This window comes from Meleagris gallopavo, chromosome 7 (genome assembly GCF_000146605.3).
Source record: "Meleagris gallopavo isolate NT-WF06-2002-E0010 breed Aviagen turkey brand Nicholas breeding stock chromosome 7, Turkey_5.1, whole genome shotgun sequence".
Taxonomy (NCBI): Eukaryota; Metazoa; Chordata; class Aves; order Galliformes; family Phasianidae; genus Meleagris; species Meleagris gallopavo.
In genome coordinates, this window is record NC_015017.2 from 33,151,229 (window position 1) to 33,170,680 (window position 19,452).

General features: G+C 39.8%; 1 protein-coding gene across 3 annotated transcripts in view; it reads right to left on the reverse strand.

The window, feature by feature from the left end:
• LOC104911838 (von Willebrand factor D and EGF domain-containing protein-like) overlaps nucleotides 1–19,038 on the reverse strand; it is a 42,182-nt gene extending 23,144 nt beyond the window's left edge. For all 3 annotated transcript variants that reach the window (XM_010714019.3, XM_010714018.3, XM_019617322.2), the window contains exons 1-5: nucleotides 18,147–19,038; nucleotides 9,395–9,490; nucleotides 8,473–8,568; nucleotides 5,547–5,642; nucleotides 3,865–3,960 (exon numbers count right to left, since the gene is read on the reverse strand). In XM_010714019.3, the coding sequence (XP_010712321.1) occupies nucleotides 3,865–3,960; nucleotides 5,547–5,642; nucleotides 8,473–8,568; nucleotides 9,395–9,490; nucleotides 18,147–18,843 (1,081 nt within the window). In that variant the 5' untranslated portion in view covers nucleotides 18,844–19,038. The remainder of the gene's footprint in view (nucleotides 1–3,864; nucleotides 3,961–5,546; nucleotides 5,643–8,472; nucleotides 8,569–9,394; nucleotides 9,491–18,146) is intronic.
• Nucleotides 19,039–19,452: the final 414 nt, after the last annotated feature.

The following is a 19,452-nucleotide window of genomic DNA, read 5'->3' on the forward strand; positions in this document are numbered from 1 at the left end:
TGTGGATGTACCAGAGAATATACTGCCGGTTGTTAAGATGATAACTCAATAGAAGTGTAATTTGTTGAGCAGTAAAGCTTCCTGCTTATGCAACTCACAAGGAAATGTGAGCAATGTGGTATGGGAGGGCTGGAATTCAGGAAGCCAGTGACTTTCACTGTGACATTGCTTAGCAAAATTTCCCTTTGAAACCTGGTGTTCACATTTCCAATTTTGTTAGTTTCTAGATTTCATACAAGTAAAGTTCTCATGGTGCTGGGAAGTAAAGAGAAAAGGGGAGGAGTGAGAAGAAATTAGAGCTAAAAGAATGAAATAGAGTTATGCTGCATGCTGTGTACTGGCTATAAATCCTGCCTGCAGGAATTGTAGAAGCGGAGAAATAATTATCTACTGTCTTTGAAATGCAATCTGCAAACTCCCAGTGTTGAATGGGTCTGATAGTGTAGAACAGCTGTGAGCAGGGATGCAGCCTCTGTTTGAAGCTGTTCTCTAAACCCGTCCAGCTGAGGAGGGCAGGAGGGCTTGGGCCTGCAGGACAGGCTGAGGTTTGCTTGGTATTCTGCAGCTGAGAGGAAGAGGAATTCAGCCCTGTTCTCCTGTGCCCTTTGCTTGCTGATAAGCTCCAGAGGGAGCTGTGGCTTGCCTTTTTGCTCGGAGATGATCTCACTAGCAACAGAGGGAGGGATAAACCTGGGGTCCCGCGAATCTCTTTTTCTCTCCTTTTCTTCACTCCGATCCTTCATATGAAAAGTGAACTCAGCTTTTATCAGCCTCGTTAGAAAAAGTTATTTATAAAGCAGTCCAACGAAAATGTGTGTGATATACATAACATTTGATCTATTTGCTTTTAATGTTTGTAAGAACGTGTTGGGAATTTGTGTGAGCGTAGTGTTAGAGTCTCATGAAATCAGTGAAATTCCAAGCTACAGCTGTGCGTTTTCATCAAAAAGGAATTTTAAACCACAGACAAATAGCTTTTCCTTATTACTGAAGCAGAGTATGTTTTCTTGATGCAAAGTTGATCCAGAAATATATTTCATTTTGAAGTGCTGTCAGCATTTGCCTCCTTATGCTCAACAAGACCGATTGTATTGAAAACAACGCGCAGCAAGTGAGGACGCAAGGTTGTACGACTGCTGATGCATAACTACACATTTCCTTGTCAGCTCTGACACCCTCCCATCCTGGGTGTGGGTGTCTGGTTTGCATAATCACCAGGCAGTTATTTATCAGCAAACACACCAGGCAAAGCCTTATATTTTAGCTGGCAGCCAATCAGACTGGGTTGATTTACGCCTCTTTGGAGGTGATGTTTATTTACATAGAGAACAAGCACAAACTTTCAGGCTGAATGCCTTTCTCTGCTCACCGAGGAAGCAAAGATGATTAAGGCTGAATAGTGAAGGCATGGAGCTCCCACTCTGCCCTGCGACTGCACAGCTGCCAGGCAAAGTATCAGCAACACCAAGCTGTACAGGGATGGATGTGAACATCCTAAGGCATGTTGCTTTACATTTAAAATAAACCAGTAGCGAATCTGGGCTTGGTTTAGGAATAACCTATCTTTGGTTGGCTGCCACAACTTTTAGGTTTAACTGTCTCCTCCAGTTGACAGTCTGAAGCTGCCAAAAGCAAACAGAAGCTTTTGTTTGTCTGTCCGTGCAGAAGAGATTTATGAAGGAAAGAGAAATGCCTAAAAGTAGTGAGAACAATGCCAAAATATCCAAGGGGTAAGTGCTCAAAGAACTGGTTAGAATTGTTCTTCTGTTGTCATTATGCATCATCGCTGTCTGGTAACTCTTAAGTATAGGTACAAGTGCAGTTAGTGATGCTGCAAAAGAGCTACATGCTATATTAACTCTTTGGAACTTAGTATGAGCGTTGTGGTATGATTCTATGATTCTGTGGTACTTTTTCCTCTGTGTTAAGGAAAATGCGTTGGGTAATGGAATTTGTTTTCCACTTTTTAATTTGCCTGTGTGAATAAGTTCATAATATATGGCTATATAATTCTAATCCTTAAATGTATGCCAAGTATGTCAGCTGACCAATCATGTCCGTGCTAAATTGTACATAAAACCACATGGTCAAAAGGCTCAAAGAGCCTCTGGTGTCTGAATTCTGAAGTGTGGCTGAGGGCCACGTCTGAGTGGTGTGTCCAGTTGTTTTCTCTGTTGGTTGGAAAGGTTTTGAGCTGAGGTTTACTGCTGCTGTGTGGCCTCCAGACCCTCATGTGTCTGGGAGAGGAGAAACCTGGATCCTCTGGTAGAGAAACTAGTTCGTATGCTAGCGATGCAAAGGCATAGAGGTGTAAAAGCAACTGCTTGCTACGAAGAGCTGTGAACATCCTATTGGTTTCTATGTAGCCTGCTATCAGTTCCTGTACGGTTGATTGTAAACAGGAAAAAAATATAAAATATACTCAACTTTTTTTCATCTATTAAGTCAGGAAGCAAATAGTAGCCTTTGTTTTCTAGTTTCTCTTCATTCATCCTGGACCCAGTGCCTTTCTTTAAGTTCTTATAACATGAAGCTAAATAAAACAGATTATATCCTGGCTGTGAAAGAGGAATGGAGGCTCAGATTAAACAGCACAAAAATATTTTCACCATCTCAGGAAGCTTTGCCACAAAAGATTGTACCAAGGCAGGCAACAGAAAGCTTCATAAGCTTAGAAGCGCTCAGTGGGTTGGAAGCAGTGGAAGTGTTTAGGGGAGTGCTTTGCTGGGCTGCAGTCATGATCAACTCTTTCTCTTTGATCTGTCTTCAGATGTGGTAGTATGTTCAGAGCAGGAAACAACACTTTTTCTAATGTTCTCTAACCTCAAAAACAAAGTGCCAAACATGTGCTTTTTTCCTCCTTTCTTCCCTCCAGCTTCTTTCTGCCAGAAAAGACTATTCAATTGTATCCTCTGCAGCCAGGCAGAGCTGTGCATCGTGATTCCTTCTGTTGAAGGAGAGGAGAGCTGTGGTGTGGGGCTTTTGTTGCTGGAAGGAATTTTTTACCAGCTTTTTTCTTTGTATGTGAGAGACATAAAGTGCTCTGGAAACATACAGACTGTTCCTGCCAAGAATGGTTGTTTTCGCAGCTCCACTTTTGCCAACTTCAAACTGGTTAAGACATAATAATAATAATAATAATAAACTTTTCCTATATACATCCTAGACTCTCTGAGTGACAGAAATTGTTGAGCAATATTACTTGCAAAAGTGCAAAAAACCCCTATTTTTCCATTAAAAGAATAGAATATGAATACCGATGCTAAGGTGGAAAGGGAGTTTTCAGAAACAAGAGCAAAAGCAAGGCATGGTATAATTAGTATGAGATTCCAATATTTTTAAGGTTCTCTGCTGCTCTGCCTTTGGCTTTATTTTTTTTTCTCCTCAAAATCTTTAGTGCAGAATAATTAATTCATCTCCAAATACAATGAGAATTACTCACTCTGAATGCATGAAATATTTAAGGACTCTAGCAAAACATTCTGCTGCCCACATTGACCTGAGATAGTGCTATTCTAATTAACAGGTTGGTGCAAGACCTAACATAGAGTCATAGAATCAAAGGATCATAGAATGGTTTGGGTTGGAAGGGACCTTTAAGACTGTAGTTCCAAACCCTTGCTAAAGCCAGGAATACCTCCCTATAGACAAGGTTGCTCACAGCCCCATCCAGCCTGGCCTTAAATGTTTCTGGGGAGTGGTCATCCACAGCCTCTCTGGGCAACCGGTTCCAGTGAACAGGTCTATAGTACTCTATTTGCTACGGTGAAAATAAAGATCAGTGAGAATAAATATTCCACTGACTTTGTACAAAAGGAAGAAAAACTGTTTAGTTTTAGAGAACGTTGGAAGTTTGTAACTCACTTTTCTGACATCTTCTCCCAGTGTAGCCCTCAGTACAGGAGCACACGTTGGTTCGAACACAGTGGCCACCGTTCTTACAAGGAGGAATGCAGACAGCTAGAGAAAAGGGAAAAGTTTGTTGCACTGAAACCATAGCAGGTGTCAATATCACCTAAATATCTGCCCTTTATTGAGGTGTGGGTGTTGGGAGAACAGTCTGCAGAGGCTTATTGGTTATTTGAGGTAAAGAAGATGTCTCTCCAAAGGGTAATTCAGGCTGATGCCCAGCTGAGATCTTAGTTCTCTCTGGTTTGTGGAACAAATGTGGGACACAACTCCTCACACCTAATCTCTTTTAGATACCTGAAGCTAAGTGGTGGGAATATCCCAGAGAACCTCCTTGGATTTTAGTTCTAAATAAAGGGCTTCTCCAAGAGCAGCTGCCCTTGAAATATCAGTGTTTGTTATTTGATATCTTTGTTTTGGCGCTGTTCTTCCCCCTTCCTCAATGAAGCTGGAGGAAGGGCTTTGCTTTTTTTCAGCATCCAGCCACTATCCAAATCAACTAGATGTTGAAAAGCACTTTCTGTGTTGAACGTTAAGAGAAGAATCATTAAGTTACAGAGTCTGCATAATTTTTCCTTCTCTCTTTCCCTGCTATCATCACAAAAACAAAGAGCTTCCAGCAAGCTCTACTGTCATTAATCATTCACTTGCAAAAAAGGATTGCATTCGTGTAGGAACTCCAGGGAAACAAAGCAGAGAAAGAGAGATAAACATTTAATATTGAAATAGTTCATTTGGTAATAAGAATGTATTTATATTTCCGGACTTGGGAGGGAGTTTTAAAGCTAAGCTCAATGCAGGTATCTTTCAGCTATTTGAGCCCTAAACATAAGTTTTTTCCTCATGTCTGTTGTGCTTGTTCGAATGGGTAGTTAAGAGGATTTACTCTGGTTGGATATTAGGAAAAATTGTTTCTCAGAGGGGGTGGAGTCAACATCCCTGGGGGTGTTCAAGACCTGTGGAGATGGGACAATGAGGGACATGGTTAGTGGGCATGATGAGGTGGGTTGGGCTTGGACTTGGTGATCTTAGAGGTCTTTTCTAGCTTTAATGATTCTATGATTCGTTTGACTTATGTAACATCATTAGCCTCAGATTATAGTTCTCCTGCTTAGGAGATGGATTCAAAACCAGGTCCTACAAAAAAATTAGGCTGTGTGATATTTGATCAGATATTTGAGCAAAGACCTGAAGAAATCCTGTGTAAGTCTCCCATCCACAACATGTTAGGATGGTCGAGCAGGTGATACGTGGAGGCCCATCTGAAGAAAAATCATCATCTGGCTCTGAAACACTCTTAATGCCCACTATAGAATGCAAAATGAACAAAGTTGAGCCGTACTTTAAAGTTTAATTGACCAGATGCTCATCAGTGATAGAATTGGCTTCAAATAGCTTTAGATTAATTGTTTAGTTATCATTAATGCCATCCTAAATAGGTGCTTGCTTCTTCACAGTACCGTTAAGAAGACTTTAATGCAGATTTACGACAGACCACAATATACACAAAACATGCAGGGAGTTATGACAAGGCAAATCTCTCGATATACTGTGTGTGGGGGCAGGCAATGATGTAGGCTGCAGTTTATGTTTTAATCCTGAATCCTTTATCAACATGATGAATAGAACTTGCTTACCTCTCTGGCACTGGGGCCCATAGAAACCATAAGGACACGTGCAAGTATTTGGTCGCACGCAGATTCCTCCATTTAAGCACACAGGGTTGCACACAGCTGTATGTGAATGTAAGATAAATTTATTAATCTCTTATCACTCTGAACCTTTACACTAGGTGCTCTTTTGCTGCTGCACACGTCATTAGAATTAATATCGCTAGCAATGCTGTGATAAATTTCACACGATCCTTGCTGGTCAGATGGGCTGTGGCATTTATTCATTGTCATCACAGTGGGTGCATTTCAATGGTGTTTTAGCATAGCTATAGGGATGAAACAAAATATTATTTAATAGTTTATTTCTGATATCTTCCTTTGGCTTGCTCAGCTTGTTTGCTTTTACGTTGGTATCCTGACCACCCTCGATCCCCGGGTAACAAAATCCAGCCACACTGCAAACAGTCTGGATAACCTGGAAAAGAGATATTGGCCATTTGCTGCTTTGTCTGAGTGCAGCAGAGCTGAGTGGCATTTCAGGGAAGCTGAATAGGTATGCACCACAAAACCTCTGTTTGTTCTGCCTCATTTAAATGCCAGTTCCCACAAACATATTGGCTCATGTATCATCAACAAAGCCACTGGCTTTGCCTGTTTATTTATCTGTTATTACTATAGATGATATAACAGGCATTAGGAATTAAAGGCTGTCTGACATATTTCTACGTGGCAAGTACCTGACTGTAGGGAAAAAAAAAAAGGTATTTCAGCTGTGAACTATTTCAGTTGGGAAGTTGCTGTGTGGAGGATAAGGACGATTGTGCAGATTTTATTATAGAGTGGCACTTTAAAACAGACTTTCTCCTTCTATCCCTTTTGTCTTTTAGTGTCTTACAGAATAGCCCATTAGATAAATTAAATAAATTTAAGCTTAAATAAATTAAGTGTCACTAAAATGTTTCAGAAGAACTAAAGGAGAAATAAAATGTCAATTTGGAGAGAGAAAAAAGTGAAATTGTAGTCTAGATGAGAGGCTATTCTGACTAAGCAGCAATCGCTTAAGTAGTCAAAATGGACTTTGTTCATTGCTAATGGTAAATTTGGATTAGTTCCCTCTTTGTCCCAGCTAGTTCACAGATGTCCACACTCTGTCAGTGTTTATATTTCCATCTGTAAAAACTCTTTAGGAAGGAAAGCCCAACAGTATCCATGGAACGCTCTGCCTAGCACACGCAAAATTGTGCTGGAGAGCTGGGGATGGTATTCTTTCATTTAAGGTATTGTCACACAAACAAACTCCAAATCTGCTGTTTTGGGTTGAAAATAACCACCTCTGTTGCTGCTGCTTGTCCTACCTTTAGAATAATCCTGTCTCCATCACAAAGAATAATCCTGTTGCCAGTTCACATATGCAAAATGCAAGGAGAGTAATCTCTGGCAGGAAAAGGAGGAGATAGGGGGAACCTGAATAGCTAGTGGCAATCCCAATCATTTACACTGGATCTTAGCTAGGCCAGTTTATGTGTCCTCAAAAGGTCTGTCATTTAGAAAAATCTCAGGGAGAAGGATGTGAAGATGACATCCCTCACCTGCCAGCAGAGGTAATGTGAGCTGAAAGTGTCTTAGTCATTAATATTTGCCATGGGAAAGGCAGATTGCCTCTAGCTTTGAGGTCTGGCACTGATTAAGATACTTCTCATGCTTCCTTCTTTTCATATTTCAGTTTTGCATGGCTTGTCCCAGGTGAGTGCTATAGTGGCTGTGCCTTGAGAGGAAAGCATGTGTACTCCAGCGTTTTGTACTTTGGCCATGGGATGAAAGTCTTAGCTACAGCTATTCTAATAGGGTTCAGGGCTATCAATCCTGACTGATAATAGGTACCTAATTCTGGGCCTTACCTTGGCATTTTGTGCTGACTGTTGTGATGGTTTTTCCCTGAGTGCACGTTTTGTAGGTGTTTTTGCATGTATTAAGTGCAGCCAGGAGGAGCAGTTAAATATCTTACAGTTATCAGGGGAAGAGGGTGGTTAAATTCCCCTTCTAAACCTACTTTTGTTCTGTCTTACACTGTTACAAGCCATCTTCTGGAATAGCAAAACTGGATCCAAGAAATAGACCAAAAAACCTTGGTTAATAGGCAGGCTTCTGATAACTTCCCTTCTTTTGATTCATTTTTCTTCCTTAGACTATACAGTACTAGAACTGTGGCAACTATAGCTACTAACTTAGCAGCAGAAGTCATGCTGACCTGCTTGCATTGTCTTCCTAGCTTAGTCAGCCCTCCTATTTCTGTCTCCATATAGTCTCTATTTTGAAGCTCAGATTTTATTGTATCCTGTTACAAATCACCGAAAGCCAAACCATTCTTTCTCCTAACCTTGAGAGAAAAGTGTAGGGCTACAAGCAATGAAACAAGGGAATTGCGTTGATCCAGAGCACTGCCACCAAGGCACTGGGACCGTGGGACAGGACTTCTTCTTTGAGCTCTGCGTGGACAATGCCAATGCAGAGCGAGTTCATGTCCATGGCCATGGTGATTTTTTGAAGCATTTCCACTGAGAATGTAAGTCAATATAAAGCCAAAATCTCAACTGATAATTATGCTCATTGCAGAAACTATCAAGCTTCCCAAGGTTGAAACTGCTGACATGGTGAAGAACTTTATTTTCACACTAAGGATAAATTCCAGCGTCACATGAGCTTAAAAAAAGATGCACAAAGATTCTGCTTGTGGCTTTCCTGTAAGTGACCTGAGATTTAGCTAAACAGCAAAACGTATGAATACTCACATAATTTCAAGGCCTCCTGAGGCTTTGCCCTTTACTATGTCTACTGCTCTTCTTACATTTCAGTTTCTCAAGCAGTTCCCGCTCTGACTGCTGAATTATACAAATCACATGGATTTCAGGCACAGAAAAAAAGGAGTGACCAATGGTTTCTAACAGCTTACCTATCTCACAGGAAGGGCTGCTCCATCCACTTCTGCATTTGCACTCATCCGGCGACACACAGACCCCGCCGTTATGGCAATGCCTGTTACACACCACTGGAAAGCACAGGAAGGAATTTATTATTTATTAATTAATTTATTATTATTATATGTTATCAGTTATACTGATGTGGATCATAAAGGTGCTCAATTACAGCAAATAACTAATTGTTTTAGTCCGAAAGGTAAACCGAGGGACGATTCTGTCCCTTCCCTTGGTTTTCTTTCTCTTTTTGCTCATTCTTTCCATCAGAAGTCTTGCATCTAAAATTCTTTGATCTTGAAGTATTCAAGCTACCTTGGCTCACAGATAAAATTATGTTCCTGTCAGTGGCAACCTGATACTTAAGTCAGCTGCAAGATCTGTAATGCAACTGCATTTGTTTCACCATTCAACTTATATGAAACAGTTTGAAAGCTGATTTTTTCCCCAGACATTGAATATATTTTCTATGTATAAAACCTCTTTCATGACTTGTTTTGCACAATAACATTATCCAAATAGGCTAATTGGCATGGCCTTTTTATGTTCTCACAATCACTATTACTGCATTCACTCCCACAACCTCACATTTCATAAATGTTGCTATAAATAACATGGAGTTTTTTCCTTGTTTGTTTTTCTGGAGGCAATTTTATGTAGAATATGTTGACACAGATGTACATATTTTTACATAATACAGCTATGTTGCTGGTGAATATGTGCGCTGAAATAGTTCAGCTGCTGTATTCCTACAAAATATTACGCTTTGATTTCCTTGCTGTATTCAGTCAGCATTTTAGAGGGAAATACAGGAAGATGAAAAGGCTTTTTTGTGCCTTATCATTTTATATAAACTCAAACATGTAAGGAGGAGAGAAGGTTCAAAGAATTTGTACGTACTTGTTTCACATCGAGGACCAACAAATCCATAGACACAAGAACAAGTGTTCTGAGCTACACAAGTTCCTCCATGCTCACACGGTGGGTCACACTGCACTGCAAAAAGCACAGAAAGAGTAAAGCATGAGAAAAAACAAATAGCTCAAGCGCTGAGTTCGGTACTCGTTACTGATTTTCACAAGCAGTTTAATCCAACAACCAATTGTGCAGTATAAAAACAGGTATCACATTAGTAATGCAGTGCCAACATGATCATTTTGTTTCAGTTCTGAGTGTGCCTGTGTGTAAGTGCATGCTTTTGAAGTGGAAGACTAATTACAAATGTGGTTTGTAATACTAAACACCTTGCCCATCCCTCCATCAAAGTTATCTCATGGATAATTGGTGATCATCTCTCTTTACTTGGCATTTGGCATTGCTCCTACAACGACCAGAAATGAGGCTGTGTTTAGGTGGGGATTGTTCCCTTTTCCTGGGTAACAGCAATAGGGCAAGAGGTCTTTAAGTTGCTCCAAAGTAGGTTCAGGTTAGGTAGTAGGAAAAATTTAGTCTCAGAAAAAATGGTGAGGCATTGGCACAGGCTGCCCAGAGAGGTGGTGGAGTCACAATCACTGAAGGGCTTCAGGAACCATGGAGATATGGCACTGAGGGCAGTGGCCAGTGGGCATGGTGAGGGTGGGTCAGTGGTTAGACTTGGGGATCTGAGAGGTCTTTTCCAACCTTCATGATTCTGTGTTCAGTGAGCACTAACAGGTGTCAGAAGTTACCCCGAACAGAGGGGAAATGTTTCCTCTGCACAGAAAAGGGTTGTAAGGAAATTTGTCACCAAAATGACCAACATTTAAACAACAATTTAGATGTTCAGTAAGTAGTGTGTGAGCAGCAGAAAAAACAAAGTTATATAATAAATTCTTGATCTACTGCAGTCGGCAGTGTTATTCTGTGGAAGATAGTTTGAGCATAAAGCTGGAAATCGTTGCAGTGCTGGAGGTACGTTATTTGCTGAATTCAGAGGACTTTTGAGGGAATATCAGATTGCTTAACTGTTTTGGTTTTTTTCTATGCACTTACGATTCCCATCGAGAGTCTGATTTCAGCACATTCCTAATGGCTTTAATTCTTCAGGGGTCTGGAAGATTTAATGTCTTAAACTTAATGTTTAAGGTAGAGACCTAACATTTGGTATCTGTATTTGTAACCCTCTAACAAGAGGTATTCTTGTATGACAAGTTCAGGAGAGTAAAGAGGTCACTGCTGTAGGAAGTGCACTGAACCTTATCCTAAGAAGCAAGTGCAAGGCGTATGTGTCAGCTGGAGCTCACTTATGCCCTCAGAAGAAAAAAAAAAAAAAAGAAAAACAAACAAACAAAAAAAACCACATCATATAACAGTATGAAAAATATCTATCCATGTGCTTGAGGAGTGAACACAGAGAAAAATGTTGTACTTTGGCACGCTTTACTGGCAGAGATGCATATTTTATAATGGGTCTGAAGCTAAGCAAGGTTATTTCAAGGAAAATGCATAATAGCGAAGAAGCTACAGAGATCTGAAAGAAAGAATCTTTCATTTTAAGTATTGTTCGAAGGGGAAAAAAAAAGCTAAAGTACATTTTGTTCTTAAAACTGGAAAACGCACTGCGTAATTGGAAAGCTGAATGAAGGACAAATATTTGTGGCACCATGGAATTTCAATAAAGCTCATGTATTGAGGGCCTCCTAACCTTTGTGCTATCAGCAAGTCTTCAAAGAAAGCCACAGCAAAGCATGAACTTTGCCATCCAAATGCTATGAAAGCCACCACACATTTCTCAATTGTTGTTAAAAAGACAAGCTCCAAGAAATTACATTCAAATAACCCCCTTCCACACAAATAATTTTAAAGAAATATGTATGGAATTAGATCTGCTCTTCAGGTACTTCAGTATTTACATTTTTTTATACCTATTTAATTTTAAAAGTGAAATTCCCAGTACTGTGTTAACATAACTTTAGGATTTAACATGCCTGAGCACAGAAAACTAGATATAGTTCAGATCCATACTATTCATGCTGAGAATGTCATTAAGCTAAATTCAGTTCTGATTTGATGGGCTATAAGGTTTAGACATTTGCAATTCAGCATGTGTTTAGCTGAAATTTCAAGTGTACGTTTGGGGGAAAAAAAAAAAGAATAAAAACCCCACATTTTCCGGGCAGCTGAATAGGTTTGGTTTAGATCTATTTAAGCAGTTAGCGTTCTGCTTTCCTTAAGTCCTAATCCAGCCCTAGCAGCTGCAGCAGGTCAGAGGCTCGGGCAGCCTGGGGCCTCGTGCTATTAGGACAAGCAGCAGGTAGCGGGCCGCGATGAAACAGCAAGGGGAAGAAAGGCGAAAGAAATGGAAGCTGTTTTCAAAGGAATTTGTTATCCTTTTTAAATGGCAGCACTATATTTATGTCACCTTTCACATTCAGAGTCTTATGACAGACGTTGCTGAAGTTAAGGGCAGTATTTTGCTTTGAGAGGGCATCCCAGCCTGACCGAGGCAAATGCATGCTTGAAACATTTAACTGTTCTGTGCTTTGGGAAGCACAGGACATGCAAGGGATTTATCTGAAATTAGAAATTAACAGCGGGTTGAACTGAATGACATGAGGGGCTATAAGAAAAAAGGAGACGTACCCATACCCATACTCAAGGGACGTGTGTTCAAGATGTTGTACTAAAGGACATGGTTTAGTTGGGAAATACTGGTGATAGGTGGATGGTTGGACTGGATGATCTTGGAGGTCTTTTCCAACCCTGGTGGTTCTATGATTTTATGCTTTATTAGGGTCTGTTGCGATAGGACAAGGGGAAATGGTTTCAAACTAAAAGAAGGGAGATTTAGATTGGACAAAAGGAAGAAGTGGGAGGATGGTGAGGCACTGGTGCAGGTTGCCTGGAGAGGTGGTGGATGCTCCATCGCTAGAGACACCCAAGGTCAGGGGGACAGAGCTCTGAGCACCTGATGGAGCTGTGGGCATCCCTGTTCGTTGCAGAAAGTTGAAGCAGATGGTCCTTAAAGGTCCCTTCCAACTCAAACGATTTTATGGTACTCTGTGTGTAGAGACAGGGAAACACAAAACCTGGGAAAAATGTACTGCTCTTTGTGAAGTACATGGAATGTGTTTCCTTTCTGGCAGTACGATGGCTGTATAAAGCCTCCAGGTGCCTCTGCACTATGCCAAGCTCAGTGACATTCAAACGCATTACGCTTTATTTCAACGTGTTTTGTACTTAGCACTTAGAGCGAATGTGTCCATTCGAATAGACTACTTTCCATCTGCTCTTTACACATTTTGAGATGCATCTGAACTGTCAGAAAAGAACATGGTGTTTTGTATATTAAAACATTTTGCTCTTATTGTGGCATTTAATAGCAAAATGTTTAAAACTATTCTATTACTGGTGAATAGCAAAAGATAAAAACTGAACAGTGGCTGCACTGGGAAAGGGAGAACAACATTCACGTAAAAGACATTTTTCTCAGTAATAGATATATAGTGTTCATGTCAAATTCTTTTCCAAGACTTCAATCTTTCATCTTCTAGAATGAACATTTTTTTTTCCATAAACATTTGCTAAATTGTACAAAGATATTGCAGTGTTTTTTATACTAAACATTTTCAGATGGTATAAGATAACAGTTAAGAGAAAAGCATTGCTGCAAATGGTCAATCTTGCTGTCAGATGTGTTTATGTTTTTGTTTATAATTTAAAGTCTGGAGGTGAAAATGGAGAATTCCATTATTGTTTTATTTGAAAAGGCTTTTTGGAAAATATCTTGAAACGACTTTTTTTCCATTAAAATGAGATCATGCACTTTTCATGTGTTTCTCCTCCATAACTTTGGGGCAAATCAGAAATACTGGACGCTGTGCTGCTTTCTCCATTTGAGATACTCTAATCAGCAAATGGCTTCCAGGACAGTTATTGGTTCACATCTCAACAGCGAATAACTGCTGCTCAGTCCAACCAGAGGGGCTATGGGCTTGCACAAAGGCAAGGCTTGTAGCTGTGAGGTCATCACCTGCAGCTTTTGTTAAAAATGTGAAGAACAATGAGGTCAGGAGGACTTCACAAGGGAAGAGTGTAGTCTGCCTTGTTTCCTTTAATTATTATACTGCATTTATTTTCTTTCAAAGGTGCGCTAACCTACTTTCCTAAAAGTGTAGATACAGTTTGAATACGTGCAGCAGAAGAGAGGGAAAAAAAGTGAAATAAAATTATGTTGCAGGCTCTCCAGGTTTTCAGTTTTCCCCTTAAATGGTTATGAAGCAAAGCCTTGCTTTTGAATGTTTTTTAGAGAGAAAGACAGTAAAGCATAGGATTAAAGCATACACTTAAAGCATGCATTAGTGCAATTAAAAGAACTCAGATGCACACTAGTATAGTCCAATAGTCCAGAGTCCATTTATGAAATAAATACCCATCATAACAAATAGAAAATTAACAAGATTAACTTGACTGAATAAATTGGGAGTACAAATGCAGACAACAGTTCTGATTTGGCTGTACTAATGGATTTTGTTTTGTGAAATGTCAGCTGAGTGCTCATCTGCAGTCAAAAAAGCAAATAAAATGTTGGGAATTGTTAGGAAATGAGCAGAGCACAAAATGCCAGACTTTATTATGGCCTGTATCCATGGTGAGCTGCATCTTAAATACCACGTGCTGCTCTGATCCCCCAGCACAGGAAAGCTATATTAAGAGTAGGAAAGATACAAAAATAAGTAGTAATGATAACCAAAGTTGTGGAAAAGGTTTTGTATGTGTAAATAGATTAATTCTTTGGGAAAAAGACTATGTTCTCTACATACACTACATTTTTAGTTGGTAGGGCGGTGGACAGCAAAACTTTCTATAGGTTCAAAAAGCAGTTGGATAAATTAATGAAAGAAGTATTTGTTGGGAACTATCACTTATAAAGACTTCACGTTTGCTTTTTAAAGCACACAATGCTTTAAAGCATTAAGTTACTGGGAGTATTCTATTCTGGACAGTATCTTTACATTTCTTTCCCAAATAATTCTGGGCATCTGCTGTTAGCAGCTGTTGGAGACAGGGGATGGACTTCTGGTTTGTTATGGCAGAGCTTTTTGTGTGTAAAAATGTCAGACCAGAAGAATGTTAGCTCTCTGATTTTTAAGCCTAGTTTCATCCAGCTGCATATCCTGAGGTCGTAATACATTCCCAACTACTTTTTCTTTTCCATTATTCTGAAAATTATTTGGTTTTGTAATGTCAAGGCAATGGTGTATTTTAACCCTTGAGAAGAATGCATGACTGCTACCATTTGAGATTTCCCTTTCCCTTGGGAAACACTCTACAAAGTCTGTGAGATATCCCAGAGTTTTACTGACTTAAGATTTGTCAGACAATACTTGTTTCTAAAGTAGTACAACTTTGTTCTCTCAAGGAATTCTGAGGAACTTTTGTCTACTAAAAACTAGAAAGATAATAGTCCTTAACTGTCATCCAAAATTATTTTAAGTAATTGCATTTTACAAAACTGAGCCTTTGATTTATTTTAGTTTTGTAATCAGACATTCCCTATCAAATAAAGTTGGGTTTTGAGAAATAAAATCAAGAACGACCAGGAATTTGGCTTAATTCCTAATTATTCTTCACTCTTCAGGTTTAGGTCTCTTGGAAAGAAGCACAACAAAAATGCCCAAAGCAGATTTTTTTTGTTAGCTTCAACTCTGTTATCGAGTGGAAAGGACATGTTCCACCTTAGGGCACCCTAAGGAGCTCAAGAAATATAACAGCTGCTCTCAGACAGTACCATATGCACAGACCCTGGTGAATAAAATGAGCCCAGGGAAAAGACAGCATTTGTCTCCTCATCCAACGGATGCAGTGTCACTGAAAGTGCAGGCCTACGCCCCTGTTCTGAAATGGAGAGTGGAAAGAGGATGGCCAGCAGTTGACCTCAGGTGGTAGCAACACTAATGTGTATTTCTGAGCATTGCCCTCTACCCTTACACAGTGACATGTTCCACATGCCACTTACACTGGGCTAAAGAAAATATTAGAAATGTTCTGAAAACAATCCTATTTGAACTAACTATTCAATATGAAAGTATTCATTTTTTAATTCTTGCCATAGTGAGCTGAAATATTTAAAGCTCTGCAGGTGTTAGGACATGAGTAACAGTGCAGATCTGGCAGTTGGTAGGGACTGTCCTATAACGCTACTAAGAGCCTACCATAATTAAATACTATTTTTATAGCATTTATTTTTGTCACTGATACAGGTTGCCCAGGAAGATAGTAGTGTCACCACTGGAGGTGTTCAAGAAAAGGATAGATGTTACACTGAGGGACATGGTTAATGAGCATGCTGGGGATGTGCTAATGGTTGACCTTGGTGTTCTGAGTGGTCTTTTATAATCTTAATGATTAGACGTGTATAGTAACATGTAGAATAGAAATTATAGATTTAGTAACCTTCCTCGTTCCCAAAGGAACTCTTAGAAGTTTACTCCACAAAGAAAAGCAAGCTTCTTTTGCAAGTGAATGTGCAGAAGAATCCAGTGGACAGCAGTAGGCCTTATTTCTCCTGCTTATTTTTAATTATACTATAGGTAATGTCAGCTTTCTTTAGAACAGTGTTTGCCAGGGCCCTGCCAATGTAGCAGACTCTCCTTAATATTAGGCCATTGTCAACTGATAATTCTGCATGAAGAAAAAAGAGCTCTAAAACTGAGAACCTGGCCAGATGTAGGAAAGGGTGAGGAAGTGATGAGTAGATCCTTGAAGAACTACTTCATTTTGGTTCACCTGCAGAGCAATTGACTCCTGCCAGAAATAAGAGAATTCACTCTCTAACGCTTATTTTGCAAGATGGGTAAAAACAAGTTCCTATGTTTTAGATATTAAAGAAACAAAATCTAGCAAAATTTATTTTAGAATACAAATTTGTTTTCATGATGCGCTTATTTTTTCCCTACCAGTCTCTGCCAGCTTGATTTTGAATCTGCACAACTGAAAAATAAAAAAAATCTACATTCTGTCACAAGATAAATGCCACTCGGTAAAGCATTTATTATCTTAGAATATTTTCAGACATTCTTATTAAACAAAGGTCAAATCCCCTCAAGCTCCACAGGTATTAAACCTTGCTACCGGTGGACTGCTCCTTTTATCTCGGTGAATTTCGATATCAAATGGCATGGTGACAGCTCTGTGCACAAAGTTTGGTCTCATCTAAACTTTGGTCATTTGTTTAGTTTTGCGGCCATCTTAGAGGGTACTGCTGTTTTGAAGACAATTTGTACAATCGACAGCAGGCATTGTGACAAGTCCTTAATTATTGCAAGGGATTATCCTCACCTTTGTGCTCTGGGTTGGCAGTCACAGGTGTGCAGAGGGGCTTGGGAGGAGGCAGAGAAGTTTGCTGTTGAGCCAAGTGATGTGCTTGGTGACAAGAAGACAAATAAAGGATGTTTGTGTGCTGTGACACCAAGCCCCGAGACAGAGAATGATATTGGTAATAAGATATTTCATCTTAAGGACTCTCCAGAGGGATTTTCAGAAATATCAGTAATTGAAGAAAACATCTTGTCTTGGGTGACAGCAAGAGGCACAGGTAGATTTATGTTTTAAGGACTGTGCCGATGGACATACTAAATATATTTATACAACGGCAGCCTATGTCTGTGTTTGTATACATTCATGTGTCCATAGGCTATGTCTTTGAGGAGAGGCCATATTCTGCACTCCAGCTTGCACTGGGCTTCCTGATACTCAGAGCTCCTCAGTATGTTTCCAGCTCCAGGCAGAAAACAGGGGTGAAAGACAGGGTCTCTCTCACACCAAGTAACCTTCAGCCCTTTAGAATGGTCATTTTGAAAGGTGCAAGCAGGTGAAAATTGTGACACATAGGACTATAGTAAACTTTTCTTATGCATTTTTGCAGTGTGTCTCCAGGACTGAGCTAAGATCAGTGCTGCTGGGGCTTGTGCACAGCAGGGAATCCCCAGGATGCTGAGCTGGGCTGCCACCCTGCACACCTCGTGCCATGCGTGCAGAATGTGAGCAACCACACACAGAGAGAATTAAACAGGCGATGAAAACACTTTTTTGCTTTGTGTACTGAAAGGCCAATTAAGACGTCAACTAATCAGAGGGATTTCAACAAAAGCTGTAATTAACGAGAGCTAAGTCAGGGAACTCATTGTTTTAAAAATGTGTGAAATTGCTTTGCTGAGGTGTTCTAAGCTGTGTAATAAATAAGTTAATATATTATGAATACCTTTCTGGTGTTATTTATTTGGGATAACAGGTTTGGTTTTGTATTTAGGATATTAGATAATTATTTAAAAGTAATTCTTAAGATAGTAGAACAATTAGTTTTTCATAGAGTATCGTTTATAGACAAATGGAGTCAATTTTACTCTTTCTCAGAGAAGTTTTGTATGGTTTCAAATCTAATGACTTCGCTAGAATGAATCTGGCCTTAAGCAAGGGTAAGCAAGAACACAATCTACCACTGGTTTCAATAGATTAGATATTATCAAATAAATGCGTCATTTTTGTGCACAGAAAGTTCTTTTTCTGGGTTATAGGATAACTTTTTCCATTATTCTAAAATATAATTGGTTTTGAAAACTGGTATGATTCCAGCTTGCAAAAATCTCTACATTTGTAATCAAAATTATTTATTATTTTGGTCAGTGATTGGATTTGAAGGCATGAAAGAATTTGAATGATTTCCCCCCCTTACCTTCACATGTAATTCCATTACCGCTGTATCCACTGGGACAAGACCCACATTTAAATTCTCCATCTTTGGCTAGCTCACACTGCACATCACTAAAGCATGGTGTTGAACCACAGAGAGCTTTCTGATGGGACCCACTGACAGGTTTTGGCAGTTCCACATGGTCCGTTGCTACACTGGATGCCTTTCTGAAGGCTTTGGTGTATGCTGGAAGCCTTGCTGGGGGAGCAGGTCCAGGCAGGAGGCTGGCACTCTGTGGAGCTGTGTCAAGGGAAAAACCTATTTCATGCAAAGGAGATGTGAGCGGTGTTTCCAAAGAAGAAGCTCTCTGCTGCTCTGTTGGGAGATTTTTGGAGAGTTCAGTCTTTGAGCCTGTAACTTGACTGGGCCATTTCCTGGGAGATAAACTGTATCTGGAACGAGCTTGCTGAACAGGATGCAGCCGTGCGAAGAATGAGCTTGCGTTTGTGTTGAGATGAGAAGGAACGGTCTGTCTTGTTCCTGGCTTGTATTGTTTAAAATGCACAGGGGTAGGAGTAGTCACATTGACAGCTGCTGTTTTGGGATCTGGCTCCTCGTGCAGAAGGGAAGTGTGTGTATGGCTTCTTTTTACAGTAAAAGTCTGTTTCTCAGATACAGTGGACTCCATATCAGGTATTTTTGCTGACAGCATCTGAGGCTGGGAAATTTTCCTTTTCATTGTAAAGGATGCTGCATTAATGACTGTGTGGTTTCTTTCCACAGAGTATGTAGTTTCTTGCCTTGGAATTTGGGTTTGGGAAAGAAAGGAATAAATGTTTCTTGATATCTTGCCTTCCTGATGAGAGCCTCTGGCATCTTCACTATGTCTTTCAGCAACATCTGTATGGCTTTGGGAAGATCTTGAAACTAGGGCAGAAGGAATATATATATTAGTCAAATTTGCTAGTCTGTTGTTTGAAGAAAACACTATGACCATTTAGATTATAAGCAAACAGCAGAATATCAGTTCTAGAAGAAAATGAGATAATCTGTTATCTGTGTTCAGGGCGTATCTATGCTGTCTGGTACAGAAATAGCACAGTGTATCTTGTGTGTGTAATAGCATACAGAACTGCAGAATAGCTGTTTATCAATGAGGTGAAATATGTTTATGTTGTCTTAATACAGAGCCTAAGGCAGTAAGTCTCTGTGAAGGTCAGCTATAATTATTTGAGGTTACAGGTCACAGCTAGGCAGAAGCACTTTCCATGCTGGTTTACCAGTTTTAGCCTACGCTAGTCCATGTTGTTTTGACATTGCGTGTCATTCTCTGGGGCATTGTTCAGTT